The following is a 14,679-nucleotide window of genomic DNA, read 5'->3' on the forward strand; positions in this document are numbered from 1 at the left end:
GCATTAAAAGGGAAATAAAAACTCAAGATGCTAGCATAATATTGCCCCTGTTTAACTCTCTAGTAAGGCCACACCTGGAATATGGAATTCAGTTCTGGGCACCACATTACAAAAAAGATATTGCAGTTTTAGAGCAGGTGCAGAGACGAGCAACAAAATTGATACGTGGGATGGAAGGTCTCACTTATCAAGAAAGGTTAGATAAACTGGGTTTATTTAGTCTAGAGAAAAGACGCCTTAGAGGGGATCTAACATGTATAAATACATCAGAGAGCAATATAATAGCTTGGCGGATGAGCTTTTTGTCCCTAGGCCTTCTCTAAGGACTAGAGGACATGATCTGCACATGGAGGAAAAACATTTTAGCCATTTATTTAGGAAAGGGTTCTTTACAGTAAGAGTGATTAAGATGTGGAATGCATTGCCACAGGAAGTCGTTATGGCAAATTCTATACCTGCATTTAAAGGGGGCTTAGATGCTTTCCTTGCGTTGAAAGACATCCATGGCTACAATTACTAGGTAATGCCTAATGATGTTGATCCAGGGATTTTATCTGATTGCCATCTGGAGTCGGGAAGGAATTTTTCCCTTTAGGGGCTAATTGGACCATGCCTTGTAAGGGTTTTTTTCGCCTTCCTCTGGATCAACAGGGATATGTGAGGGAGCAGGCTGGTGTTGTACTTTATACTGGTTGAACTCGATGGACGTATGTCTTTTTTCAACCAAAATAACTATGTAACTATGTAACATGCTGGGCACAGAGAGGTCGGAGAGAGGACAGGACAAGTAATCATCTTATCTACATTGTGTGGGAGCTGCTTCTCTCTGCTCTCTACGCTTAAATTACACAGACATGGCTGTTATCACTTTCAGCCTCACCAGAGCTGTGCTGGATTTCTAGCTCCCCGCAGTTGAGACGTTCCTCCTCTTCTCCTGTCTGCTGTGGGGTGAGCTGAACTTCTGGTCCGGGACAGGCAGAAGACTCAGACTGTGTGTCAGAGACACATCTAAATCCAGCGCGCTTTGCTGGGAGAGGGGGTGGGGCAGCACAGCCATTCTACACGCAGCAGTATGGTGCTGTGTGTGTGCTGCATGCCTGATTTGCTGGCTGCTTGTGACGTGTCTGCCTTGGGGACGGCACAGTAATCAGTGTAGGATGTGCCTCTCTGTGCCCTAATGTAGCGCTGCCAGTGCTGCGGGCCCGCTAGTGTGGCAGCGGACCAGCTTTCCAAGCGCAGCGGGCCAAAACTAATGTTATTTTAAAAAGCTGCGGCGGGCCAAGTTTCCTGGTGCTGCGGGCCAAATTTGGCCCGCGGGCCAGAGTTTGACACATGAGGCTTAGAGTGACGTAATGTAAATAAACTCATGGTTGCCGTCTTGTGGCCAAATAGTAAAACTACATCTACATGTTAAAAAAAATAAAACACATATTTACATTAAAAAAATTACTATTTACATCCCACCCTCCCAAAAATACTCAAATAAAATGTTTAATTACAATAAAAAAAAGTTAATATTTACCTAAGGGTCTAATTGGTGGCAGAAAAAACAAGATATAGATCAGTTCATTGTGATAAGTAGTGATAAAGTTATAGGCGAATGAATGGGAGGTGAAAATTGCTCGGATGCATAAAGTGAAACACGACTGAGGGCTGAAGTGGTTAAAGGACAACTGAAGTGAGAGGAATATTGAGACTGCCATAGTTATTTCCTTTTAAGCAATACCAGTTGCCTGGATGTCCTGCTGATCCTCAGCCTCTAATACTTTTAGCCATAGACCCTGAACAAGCATATGCAGATCAGATGTTTCTGACATTATTGTCAGATCTGACATGCTTGTTTCTGGTGTTATACAGACACTACTGGAGCCAAATAGATCAGCAGGGCTGACAGGCAACTGGTATTATTTAAAGAGTAACTGTCAGGCTGCAAAAGCCAATTTAAACCTCTATTCTCCTGTGTTAAACAGTTTAGAAGGAAGCCAAAAAGGCAACACTGAAGTTAAAAATCTCTCTTACTGTGATGTGTGCTAAACAGCAAGGCTGTTATTACCAAGCTCTGTAAGGAGGCCGGCAGGATGCACAACAGATACTGCAAAGCATTCTGGGGCTGCTTCTCCCCAGTGCACTACCTTGGGTCATCCCCTTCATTTCCCTAAGGCTGCTTTCACAGTGAGAAGTTACAGGCTCATGTTACAGCAGCCTAAACTCACAGCACTGATAAATCACAGGGCACATGTTCTATTAGAGCAGTGCTGTCCAACTGGCGGCCCGCATCCGGCCTGCCAGGCCTTCTGCTGCGGCCCCCCTGCTGTGGCATTGTTAGTTCCCGAGTCCCCAGAGCCGAGGGGACTTTTTTTTTTTTTTTTTTAAATCCTTTTCCCCCATGCCTTGGCTGCTGTGTGAATTTACAGCCTCCCTTCGCTCCGCTCCCACCCCCGTGCTGCCACCGCCACCTCACCTCACAATAGATCGGGAGATAGGAACCAACTACACCGGCGCATGGCAGCCACACAGGGGACTTTAAATGCTGGACGTGACCGATTATGTCACTTCCTGCATTTAAATTCACCGCGCGGCTGCCGTGCGCTGGTCTGGCTGGTTGCTATCTCTTGTTCGCCGCTGATCTGAGGTGAGGCGGCGGCAGCAGCAGCGGTATGGGGGAACTAGGGGAGGGAAGAAGAGCAGGGCTGTAAATATATAGCAGCCGATCTGACGGCATTTTGTGGGCAAATCTGCAGCCAATCCACCAATCCTGAATGTATTTTGTGGGTAAATCTGCAGCCAATCTGACGGCATTTTGTGGGTAAATCTGCAGCCAATCTGAATGCGTTTTGTGGGTAAATCTGCAGCCAATCTGATTGCGTTTTGTGGATAAATCTGCAGCCAATCTGAATGCGTTTTGTGGGAGAATCTGCTCCAAATCTGAATGCGTTTTGTGGGAGAATCTGCTCCAAATCTGAATGCGTTTTGTGGGGGAATCTGCTCCAAATCTGAATGCGTTTTGTGGGGAGATCTGCTCCAAATCTAAATGCGTTTTGTGGGGAGATCTGCTCCAAATCTGAATGCGTTTTGTGGGGAGATCTGCTCCAAATCTGAATGCGTTTTGTGGGGAAATCTGCTCCCAATCTGATTGCATTTTGTGGGGAAACTTCTGCTAGGTTTTTTTTCCGCGGGGGGGAGGGGGGGGGGGGGTGTTGGGGAGGCTGCCGACCCTCCACCATGTGGCCTGGAAAAAAAACGGCCCTCTATGCTCGCGAAGTTGGACAGCACTGCATTAGAGTATACTGCATGAGTCCCCTATTGTTCCTAGCCACATGCCTAATTAATATTCACTGCACAGTAGTGTTGTCCATTAGAATCTTTTTTGTGAGTCGAATCATCAGGAAGCAGGGAGGATATGACATCACAATTGGCTTCATAGGAGATAGACAAACATGGAACCTGCCATGAGCTGTCAGGAGCATCATTCTCTGCAAATCCTATATAAAAATTCTGTGAAATCCAAACGTGGACAGTGAAATGCATATGTAATGCAAGTACAGCCAATATTTAGCTACTGATATATGTGTTTTTTTTCTCCAGCTCCTCTTTAAAAGGAAATAAATATGGCAAGCCTTCTAACTTCAGTTGTCCTTTAAAACAGAAATCTGTTTGCACAGAAGGTAAGAGGGCAGTGCAGGGAACAGCTATTCAACCTCTTCTCAATCCCGATCACCGTTCCCCTGTCTTCGGAGAGCTTGAAAACATCAAGCAAGCTCTCAGACCCAACACTTCCCTGTTCTTCCGAGTTCTATTAATAGAAACACGGTCTCAGTAGCACCACCTTGTGGTCAAAAAGTAAAATTCACCTAATTATACCAGTATACTGCTTTACATAGAAAGTTTATTTTTTTATTTTATTACTTTTAACCCCTTCCAACCCTGCCCCACAGTTACAGAACTAAAACACTTGTTAAAAAAAAGAAAGAAAAAAAATTACATTTTTTTTTTTACATAAACAGTTACCTTAGGGACTGTCATGAGAGTATATCACGGTTAATTTTGCAAGTAAGTGAAATAGTATTAACAATCCCTAAATGGAAAAATGCTCCTTTATTTCCAGATAAAATATTATCACCATACATTGTACTAGGGACACAATTTAAACGTTGCAATAACCGGGACAAATGGGCAAATAAAACGTGTGGGTTTTATGTATCGAAGCAAGTTTTATTTTAAAACTATAATGGCTAAAAACTGAGAAAAATCTTTTTAAATTTTTTTTTCTTAATATTCCCTTTACAATGCATATAAAATAAAATAATTGATAGCAAAAACTACCACCCAAAGAAAGCCTAATTTGTTGCGAAAAAAAAAATATATAGATCATTTCAGTGTGATAAGTAACAAAGTTATCGCTAAATGAATGAGAGGAGCGCTGAAATATGAAAGTTGTTTTGGTTTTTAAGGGAAAAAAACCTGTGATCCTGAAGTGGTTAATTGCAAAAATAATAGTAATAAACCCTCATGGCATACATATTTAAAAAGCCAAGTTCCTAAAGGTAACAACAATATGTTTTTTTCTCTTATATTCTGACACTTTGTTTTCATTTTACAAGTTTTTTATTTTGGTACTGTAACGATCGGTGTAACACAGAGAGGATCTGATTACCGGTGATCTGCAGTATCACCGAGAATACAGATATATCTCCAACCTCTGGACACCTGAGTAATATGAGTGTTCGGTGCAACAGTAATACTTTGAGGAGAGCCCCCCGTAAAGAGGGTGCAAGGCAGTAAAATACTGCCTAAAGAACAGGCTCCTTCCAAAGGCCTGAGGCTCCCCAAGGGGAGGAGTCAGGCTGAGAGTGGGAAGGACCAGAGTGAGAGTGACACCAATGGTGGAGTGTCACTGACAGATCTGTGAACTATCTCTAAACAGAGGAGATAGTTCTCGAGGTCAGACAAGCCAGGTCGGCAACAGACAGACAGGACAGATACAGAGGAAAGAGACTGATACGGAATCCTAGGGCAAGCAGGGTGCGGCAACGGAGTATCAGATATAGCGAAGTACAAAATGAGAGATCAGAAGGGAGGCCAGGAAAGCAGAAGGTCATAACAAATAATCAACAATAGTCTAGTCTAATGGTGTGAGCTCCTTGATCATCAACACCCTGGAACTAGTCTGAAGTATAACAGGATGATAAAGCTAATTCCTAGGCTTGGGTGTGAGCTCCGTAGTCATCAACACCCTGGAACTAGTCTGAAGAATAACACAGATAATATACAGTATTCCTAATCTGAGGTGTGAGGTCCGTGATCATCAACGCCCAGGAACTGGTCTATAGAATAACACCAATGATATACAGAATTCCTAATCTGGGCTGTGAAGTCCTTGATCATCAACACCCAGGAACTGGTCTAGAGAATAACACAGAATCTGACAAAAAGGTCTGAGTGCTTCCACGTAGTGATCGCAACGGCAGACAACCAGAGAATGACCAGCACCCAGTATATATAGCAAAGCGCTCTCCAGCGCCTCCCCTAAGTGCTGGACCAATGGGAAGTGGTGGAATTGTCAGCTGACCGGCTTGGTCAGCTGACTCCCTTCTGGCTGTCATAAAAGCTCTGCCTCTCAGCGCACGCGCGCGCGTGTCCTTCTGAACCTGTGTGGACTATCAGTCCCAGCCACACCAGACCTGTGCTGTAAACCATCCGCTGTGCTGAGCGCGGAACCAGCCGCACAGCTATCAGAGCATGCAGCGGTTTCTCCGCGTTCAGCCATACTGCCATATGTAGGCCTATGCGTGCAAACCGCTGCGTCGGACGCGGAATCCGCCGCCTTGTTCTCAGGACATGCGGCGGTTTCTCCGCGTTCAGATGCAGGCCCACGCGCGCAACCTGCTCTGAGCACCCGCGGCGGCTTTTCCGCGTTTTCTCACAGGTACAGAATATGCAAAAATGTAATTGCTTTTGATTCAGTTTGTGACTAAAAAGAATACACAAGACATGGGCTTCAACCCTAAAACTCTCTAAACTCCATTATACAACTTATCAGGGTTAAAATGTTACCACGTATGTCTCTTGTAGTTTTGCTAAGACTTTCCCCAAGTTTGATCATAGTTTTGAAAATTACTTTTTTTTTTATGTCGGATTGAGTTTGTCCCTAAAAAAAATATGTGACGTATGCCCAAGCTTTATATTCTACAACTCTTCACAGTTAAAATGATACCACTTATGCCTCATTTAGTAACAAACTGATGGTGCAGACTCCACAACTACACTGGACAAATATATTCATCCAGTTAGGCTTAAAGAGTAACTGTCAGGCTGCAAAAGCTAATTTAAACCTCTATTCTCCTGTGTTAAACAGTTTAGAAGGAAGCCAAAAAGGCAATACTGAAGTTAAAAATCTCTCTTACTTAGATTTTTGCTGAATAGCAAGCCTCTTTATTCCCAAGCTCCTAAGGAGGCCGCCAGGCCGCATAACAGATACTTCAAAGCATGCTGGGGCTGCTTCTTCTCCCTACTGCGCTCCCTTGGTCCTCCCCTTCATTTCCCTATCCCGCCCTAAGGCTGCTTTCACAGTGAGCAGTTACAGGCTCATGTTACAGAGGCTTGTATCTTGCAGCCCAGCTCACGGCACTGAAAAATCAATGTGCTGTTCACAGGTCACATGTTCCGTTAGAGTATACTGCATGAGTCCGCTATTGTTCCTAGCCATATGGCTAATTAATATTCACTGCACAGTAGGGTTGTCCGGGTCATGAACCATTAGGATCTTTGATCCGGATCTTTTTTGTAAGTCGAATCATCAGGAAGCAGGGTAAGAAAGGATATTACATCACAATTGGCTTCATACAAGACAGTCAAACATGAAACCTGCCTTGAGCATCAATCTCTGCAAATACTATATAAAGAAATCTGTGAAATCCAAACGTGGACAGTGAAATGCATACGTAATGTAAGTACAGCCAATATTTAGCTACTGATATGTGTTTTTTTTACTCTGTGACCCTATACCTAACAGCTCCTCTTTAAGCGGTTAAGGAGTCTCATTAAGAGAAGATTACAGAGGATACCTTTAAAGCTCAGCTTATAGCTGTGCTTTCCAGCCTTGAAGTCGATGATGGCATTCTCATCAGGCAAGAAAACATTCTCGAGGTCGCTGCTGGTGACTGAGGCCAAATCATGATTGTTGCTCTGTGACAAAACAAAATCAAATTCATTATTCAGACCTTGCATGTGTATAATATATGTATTAGGCAAATGAGTATTTTGACCGCATCATCCTCTTTATGCATGTTGTCTTACTCCAAGCTGTATAGGCTTGAAAGCCTACTACCAATTAAGCATATTAGGTGATGTGCATCTCTGTAGTGAGAAGGGGTGTGGTCTAATGACAACACCCTACATCAGGTGTGCATAATTATTAGGCAACTTCCTTTCCTTTGGCAAAATGGGTCAAAAGAAGGACTTGACAGGCTCAGAAAAGTCAAAAATAGTGAGATATCTTGCAAAGGGATGCAGCACTCTTAAAATTGCAAAGCTTCTGAAGCGTGATCATCGAACAATCAAGAGTTTCATTTAAAATAGTCAACAGGGTCGCAAGAAGCGTGTGGAAAATTCGATCCGTCCGTGCGGAAGATTTCGCTCGATCGCCGGTGGGTCGGGATGGCATCGATAGCGGCGTTCGAATGTCCGACGACCGACGTTAGAGGCAATACATTACCTGCTCCGCTGGCACGTGTCCCCGCTGCTCCTTCTCCGCTGGGTTCCGCCAGGCTTCACTTCTTCCTGTCCCGACAGAAAGTTTAAACAGTAGAGCGCCCTCTACTGTTTAAACTTCCCCGGACAGGAAGTGAAGTGAAGCTGGAGCCCTGGAGCCGAGCGCAGAGAAGAAGACAGCGGACACCGGGGGACTCGCACCGGCCGGATCAGGGAATGTATGCAGGGGGGGGGGGGGGGGGCGGCGGCAGCTCCACAGATGGTGAATCGATTTTATGCTGAAATCGATTCACAATCTGTTTGCAGTAAAGGCAGCCATACGATCCCTCTCTGGTCAGATTCGATCAGAGAGGGTTCTATCTGTTGGTCGATCTGATGGCAAATCGACCAGTGTATGGCCACCTTAAAGAGGAGCTGTTAGGTATAGGGTCTCAGAGAAAAAAACAAAACACATCAGTAGCTAAACATTGGCTGTACTTACATTACATATGCATTTCACTGTCCACGTTTAGATTTCACAGAATTTTCAGATAGTATTTGCAGAGAATGATGCTCCTGACAGCTCATGGCAGGTTCCATGTTTGTCTGTCTCCTATGAAGCCAATTGTGATGTCATATCATCCCTGCTTCCTGATGATTCCACTCACAAAAAAAGATCCTAATGGACAACACTATTGTGCAGTGAATATTAGCCATGTGGCTAGGAACAATAGCGGACTCATACAGTATACTCTAACGGAACATGTGCCCTGTGATTTTTCAGTGCTGTGAGTTTAGGCAGCTGAAACATGAGCCTGTAACTTCTCACTGTGAAAGCAGCCTTAGGGCGTGATAGGGAAATGAAGGGGAGGACCCAAGGTAGTGCAGAGTGGGGAGAAGCAGCCCCAGAATGCTTTGCAGTATCTGTTATGCGTCCTGCCAGCCTCCTTACGAGCTTGGGAATAACAGCCTTGCTGTTCAGCACACATCACAGTAAGAGAGATTTTTGGCTTCCTTCTAAACTGTTTAACACAGGAGAATAGAGGTTTAAAATTAGCTTTTGCAGCCTAACAGTTACTCTTTAAATTAGTTTAGTTTATCTTGCTTAGATAACAACTGAAGTTTCTTAACTCTCCCTGTACTGTAAACCATATGAGGCTCATATCTGTGCTACTATTGTTCTTTTTCTTAAAGGGAACCAGAGAGGTTGGGGGGAAGCTTTAATACATACCTGGGGCTTCCTCCAGCCCCATAGGCACGGATCGCTCCCACGCCGCCGTCCTCTGCTGCCTGGATCCGCCGGTACCGGGTCCCGTCATTGCCGCTAGTCGGCCAGTCGGCCGCGGCCGATTCGCCGCATCACACGGAGCTCCTTCTATACAAGTACGCATGAGGCTGCCTTCTGTGCAGCCGCATGCGTACATGTATGGAGGGAGCCCCTGTGATGCGGACAATTGGCCGCGTCCGCCGGAAGTGACGGGCCCGGTAACGGCGGTTCCAGGAAGCGGAGGATGGCGGCGTGGGAGCGATCCAGGCTTATGGGGCTGGAAGAAGCCCCAGGTATGTATAAAGGCTTGTTCTTTTTTTTTCAGCCCGTTCCTCTCTGGTTCCCTTTAAGGCGCATACACACGCCGTGTTTTTAGAAACGATGGGTCCGTCAGACCCTCCCGTGGGGCGGTCGTTCTGCCGCTAGTAGCAAGTGTGTACAAGCTGTCTGCAGACTGATAAGACCGTGTGGCAGAATGACCTCCCCGCGAGAGGGTCTGGCGGACCCATCGTTTGTAAAAAAAATACTGAGTGTGTACGTGCCTTTAGCTGTACTACACATACAAATCATTATCTCATACGTTTATTTTCACTTCAGATTCCATTCAATTTCCAAAGTTTATGAAATGGAAAAAATGAGCAGCAGAATGGGATGAAGCACCCCACAGGGCTAGATGCTTCTTTTCTTACCCCCTTGCCATACTCTATCCACCTGCCATATTCATCCTTCCAATACCAGAGCCAGTCAGTGGTGAGAATGAAGTGTGGAGGTCGGGATGCTGAAGATGGTGTTGAAAGTCGCCTTAACTTTTGTGATTTGTACGTCATAGTGTCAAAGTTCATGTCATGCGCAAAATCCCTGCAGAGCAAAATATATAGTGGATTATAATTCTACAACAGTAAACAAAAAAAGAGACTATTATGGCTATGCTTTCTATACTGCATGAAAGACTGATCCATCACATGCATCAACCTTGTCTGAACAACTCCCCTGAAACAAGAATAAGGCAAATCTAGACAAACATCTTATCGGCATGCTTGTTCAGGGTCTATGGTTAAATGTTGTCGTCAGAGGGTCAGCAGGACAGCCAGGCAATTTGTATTGTTTAAAAGGAAATAAAAAGGGCAGTTTCATAATATAACCCTCTCACTTCAAGTGTCCTTTAACCACTTGAGGACTGCAGTGTTAAACCCCCCTAAAGACCAGGCCATTTTTCACAAAAAGGCCCACTGCAGCTTTTAGGCCTTGCTGCAGGGTCGCACAACACAGCACACAAGTGACCCCCCCTTTTCTCCCCACCAACAGAGCTTTCTGCTGGTGGGGTCTGATCACTCCCAGGTTGTTTATTTTTTTATAAATATACATACATACATACATACATACATACATACATAGCCTTCAGCCTATGACAGCCGATCACTTCTGTCTCCCCCTGTACAGCGCTGTAACAGATCGCAGAGCTGTACCCTGCTAAAAGACGGCGCTTTCCTTTTAACAGTGGGAGACTGAAGGCGGGGCGGAGCTCCGCCTACCAAGCAGAGATGCGCTCGCGATCTCCTGCAAAACAGGCCCGCAGGACCTTACGCCTATCGGCGTTAGGCGGTCCTGGGGATGCCGCCGGGGCCACGCCCATCGGCGTGACGCAGTCGGCAAAAGGTTAAAATAAAAATTCTTGGGATCTCTACATAGAAAGAAATTCCTGTCTCCTGAATGCAACTTTTTAAGTAAACTCTATGTCATTGTAACAAAGTTCGTTTGTTTGAAAAAAAAAAAAGACATCCATCCATCAAGTCCTTTTCCAAGACTGGTGTTCCCATTTATTTTATATGGTGCTTTACCACTGAAATGCCCAAGGTGTACGATTTACATTTATCAAAATTAAACTTCATCTGCCATATGCGGCCATGTTTTCGAAAGCTTGTTGTAATATGGCACTATACTGCTTAGCATTGATAATGCAAAGATGCAGCACTATTTCTTTATTCCATGTACTAGATCAGGCATTTTCAACCAGGGTTCCCTGAGCACTTTGCAGGGGTTCCTTGGCATTTTTCTCCATCGTACGGGTTGGAGCAAGTATGATAGAGAGCACACTATAATAGGGGGAACTGTAAAAAGAAGCACTAAATTGGGGGTGAGAATAATGAGCACATTAATAAAAAGCACCAGAATAAGGAAACATTGTAATGAAGGGCACTGTAATAGGGGGGTAGTGACATAAACAGTCACACCAGCCTTTAAAGACCAAGTCAGGGGTTCCTTGAGATCCAAAAAGTATTATGAGGGTTCTTCCACGGTAAAAAGGTTGAGAAAGGCTGTGCTAGATCATAAATAAATTAATTGAAAAGGATTGCCTTGTGGAACCCTACTACTAACAGTTCCCCATTTTGAGTATGATCTGTTTACCACCCTTCTTTGCCTTCTGTTCCTTAAAGTGACCATGAGGCAATAGTGATATGGAGGCTGCCCTATTTATTTTCTTTTCAATACCAGTTTCTTGGCAGTCCTGTTGATCTTGTAGTGTCTGAGTTACAAACCTGAAACACATGGCTAATCCAGTCAGAGATAGGCTTCGTTCAGACAATACATACTGCCGTGTGCATTTCGGCAGCGTGTATAGTGTGCGACACGCAAGAACAGTAGAAGGGCATAGACAGCCCTTCTCTTGTTCCCATCATATTTGCTGCGAAGTAGTGCAATGTGCTATCATTTTTCAAGAATTGCAGCGCAGATCCATTCACTGTAGTGAATGAGATCAGCAGCTCAGCGCATAGCAGCGCAGATGACGTGCGATCCAACGCGTTAGGTTCCAATCACACAGCCATCTGCACTAATTGATGTGAACGAGGCCTTCAAGGGAGGCTTAACTGAGGGGAGTTGAACTTACCTGGTGCTTTTAAACGGCCACCTGCAGACGTCTGTGCCTACGCCGGGATAAACTGATACTCCAGTCCCCCGCAGCGAGCTAGTTTCGCATCTGCCAGTTAGTGGCCACTGCGCCTGCGCGGCCTTGGCCGTGCGCGTGCTCTATCACACTCCTGTCGCCGTCCAGTGTGCACAGTTCGAGGAGATTTCTCGTACTGTGCATGCGCAGGAAGGCGGCGTGGGTGAGGATGCGTGGTCAGGGCAGCGCAGGCGCAGTGGCCCACCCACTGGTCAGTTGGCTGAAACGAAACTGTCTCACTGCGGGGGATCGAAGGATCGGTTTGTGCTGGCGCCGGAACAGGACATCTGCAGGGGGCCGGAAGAAGCCCCAGGAAAGTTAAACTTTTTTTTGGGGGGGGGGGGGTTTACCCCTCAGTTAAAGAGAAACTACGACCAAGAATTGAACTTTATCCCAATCAGTAGCCGATACCCCCTTTTACATAAGAAATCTATTCCTTTTCACAAACAGATCATCAAGGGGCGCTGTATGACTGATATTGTGGTGAAACCCCTCCCACAAAGAAATTCTGAGTATGTAGTTTCCTGTCTGTGAACCTTGCTGCATTGTGGGAAATAGCTGTTTACAGCTGTTTCCAACTGCCAAAAAAGCATGCAGCAGCTACATCACCTGCCAACAGTAAAAATGTCACCATGTAATAAATGTCAATGTAAATCAGGGATTTAAAAGATTTTACACTGGGCAAACACTGACTAAATCATTTATACATAATTATTGTAAAAATTAAGCACTTTTTATTACATTATTTTCACTGGAGTTCCTCTTTAAGGTTCCCTTTAAAGGGATTCTGAAGTGAAAATAAACTTATGATATAATGAATTGTATGTGTAGTACAGCTAAGAAATAGAATATTAGTAGCAAAGAACAGTATTTTTTTCCAGTACAGGAAGAATTAGGAAACTTCCCTTATCTATGCAAAAGAGCTCTCTGACCCGACTTGGGCTGGAGACAGTCCTATTTTCTGAAGCACTTATACAGCAAAGAAACAATGAAACACAGCTTCAGATAAGCTTTTACTGCAGGGGAATTCAAAGGGTCAAGGCTCTACTCTGTTTCATAGTTTAAAATACAGTGTGTGGTTTGTAATTACAAATATAATAGAATGATGGAATGTTATGGGAAAAAATCTACGGTATATAACTGAAAATATAAATATGAGACTCACTGCTTTGTTACTAATGTAATCTATTAATTATCATTACTACACATACAATTATTTATATCACACTTTTTTTTTTCACTTCAGTGTCGCTTTAAGTCAGAGCACCTGATCTTCATGCCTGTTCAGAGTTCATGGCTAAAAGTATGAGACAAGAGGATCAGCAGGACATTCAGGCAATGTGCATTGTTTAAAGGGATACATATGGTAGCTTCCGTATCACCATCACCTTGGGCTCCCTTTGACCATTTCACAATCCATGTACACACATTTTCCCCTAGTCCCTGTACTCTCAGATACTCCACCGGGGTATCATGGGGAACAGTGTCAAAAGCCTTTGCAAAGTCCAAGTATACAACATGTATAGCTTTCCCAAGATTTAAAATTTGCATTCACGACTTCATACAAACCAAGCATGTTGGCTGAGACAGAACCGGTCTTTAGTAAACCCACGCTGTTGTATTGAAAGATTATTCTGTGGGGTATAATTTTGTATAGCATCTCTTAGGCTAGTGGCACACTAGGCAAAATAGACAGCGTTGCGGAAAACGCTAGGGTTTTTGCCAATAATGGAAGTCTATGGGCCGCATGTAAAAATGCACGTGATATCTTTGTTACTCATGTGTACCGAGCATTAGGGTTGCCGCAGTATACCTATATCATGATAAACCGCAGTTTGATTGTGCATGGTAATCATACCATGCACAATCTCGTTTTACCGGTTTTCGGGGGGCGGGGCGACATAGCAGCGGGGATGTGATGCAGCGACGAGCACACGAACAGCGATGGAGATAAGTAAATACTCATTTGCTGGCAGCCTCGGCCTCCACGCTGGCTTCATTCTACTTCCTGTAGAATGGGCGCTATTACAAGGAAATGGAAGCAAGAACAGGAAGTAGAATGGAGCCAGTACAGCGTGAAGGACAAGGCTGCAAGTGAGTATTTGTAACCCCTGCTGCTGCATCCCCCCTCTATACTACGGGCACCTACATCTATCCCTGGCTACCTATTCTGCGGCCACCTATCCTGCCAACACCTAGCTCTGGCTACCTATTCTGCAGCCATCGATCCTGCCTACACCTAGCTCTGGCTACCTATTCTGCGGCCATCTATCCTGCCTACACCTATCCCTGGCTACCTATTCTGTGGCCATCGATCCTGCCTACACCTAGCTCTGGCTACCTATTCTGCGGCCATCTATCCTGCCTACACCTATCCCTGGCTACCTATTCTGCGGCCATCTATCCTGCCAACACCTAGCTCTGCCTACCTATTGTTCGGCCATCTATCCTGCCTACACACCTAGCTCTGGCTACCTATTCTGTGGCCATCGATCCTGCCTACACCTAGCTCTGGCTACCTATTATTCTGCGGCCACCTATCCTGCCTACACCTAGCTCTGGCTACCTATTCTGCGGCCATCTATCCTGCCTACACCTAGCTCTGGCTACCTATTCTGCAGCCATCGATCCTGCCAACACCTAGCTCTGGCTACCTATTCTGCGGCCATCTATCCTGCCTACACCTATCCCTGGCTACCTATTCTGCGGCCATCTATCCTGCCAACACCTAGCTCTGCCTACCTATTGTTCGGCCATCTGTCCTGCCTACACCTAGCTC

General features: G+C 45.0%; 1 protein-coding gene across 1 annotated transcript in view; it reads right to left on the minus strand.

The window, feature by feature from the left end:
• The window catches only part of LOC137564047 (protein mono-ADP-ribosyltransferase PARP12-like), a 64,721-nt gene that overhangs the window by 27,392 nt on the left and 22,650 nt on the right, over positions 1-14,679 (minus strand). The window contains exons 6-7 of the mRNA XM_068277346.1: positions 9,646-9,814; positions 7,065-7,185 (exon numbers count right to left, since the gene is read on the minus strand). Coding sequence (XP_068133447.1) covers positions 7,065-7,185; positions 9,646-9,814 — 290 coding nt within the window. The remainder of the gene's footprint in view (positions 1-7,064; positions 7,186-9,645; positions 9,815-14,679) is intronic.

This window comes from Hyperolius riggenbachi, chromosome 3 (genome assembly GCF_040937935.1).
Source record: "Hyperolius riggenbachi isolate aHypRig1 chromosome 3, aHypRig1.pri, whole genome shotgun sequence".
Classification (NCBI taxonomy): domain Eukaryota; kingdom Metazoa; phylum Chordata; class Amphibia; order Anura; family Hyperoliidae; genus Hyperolius; species Hyperolius riggenbachi.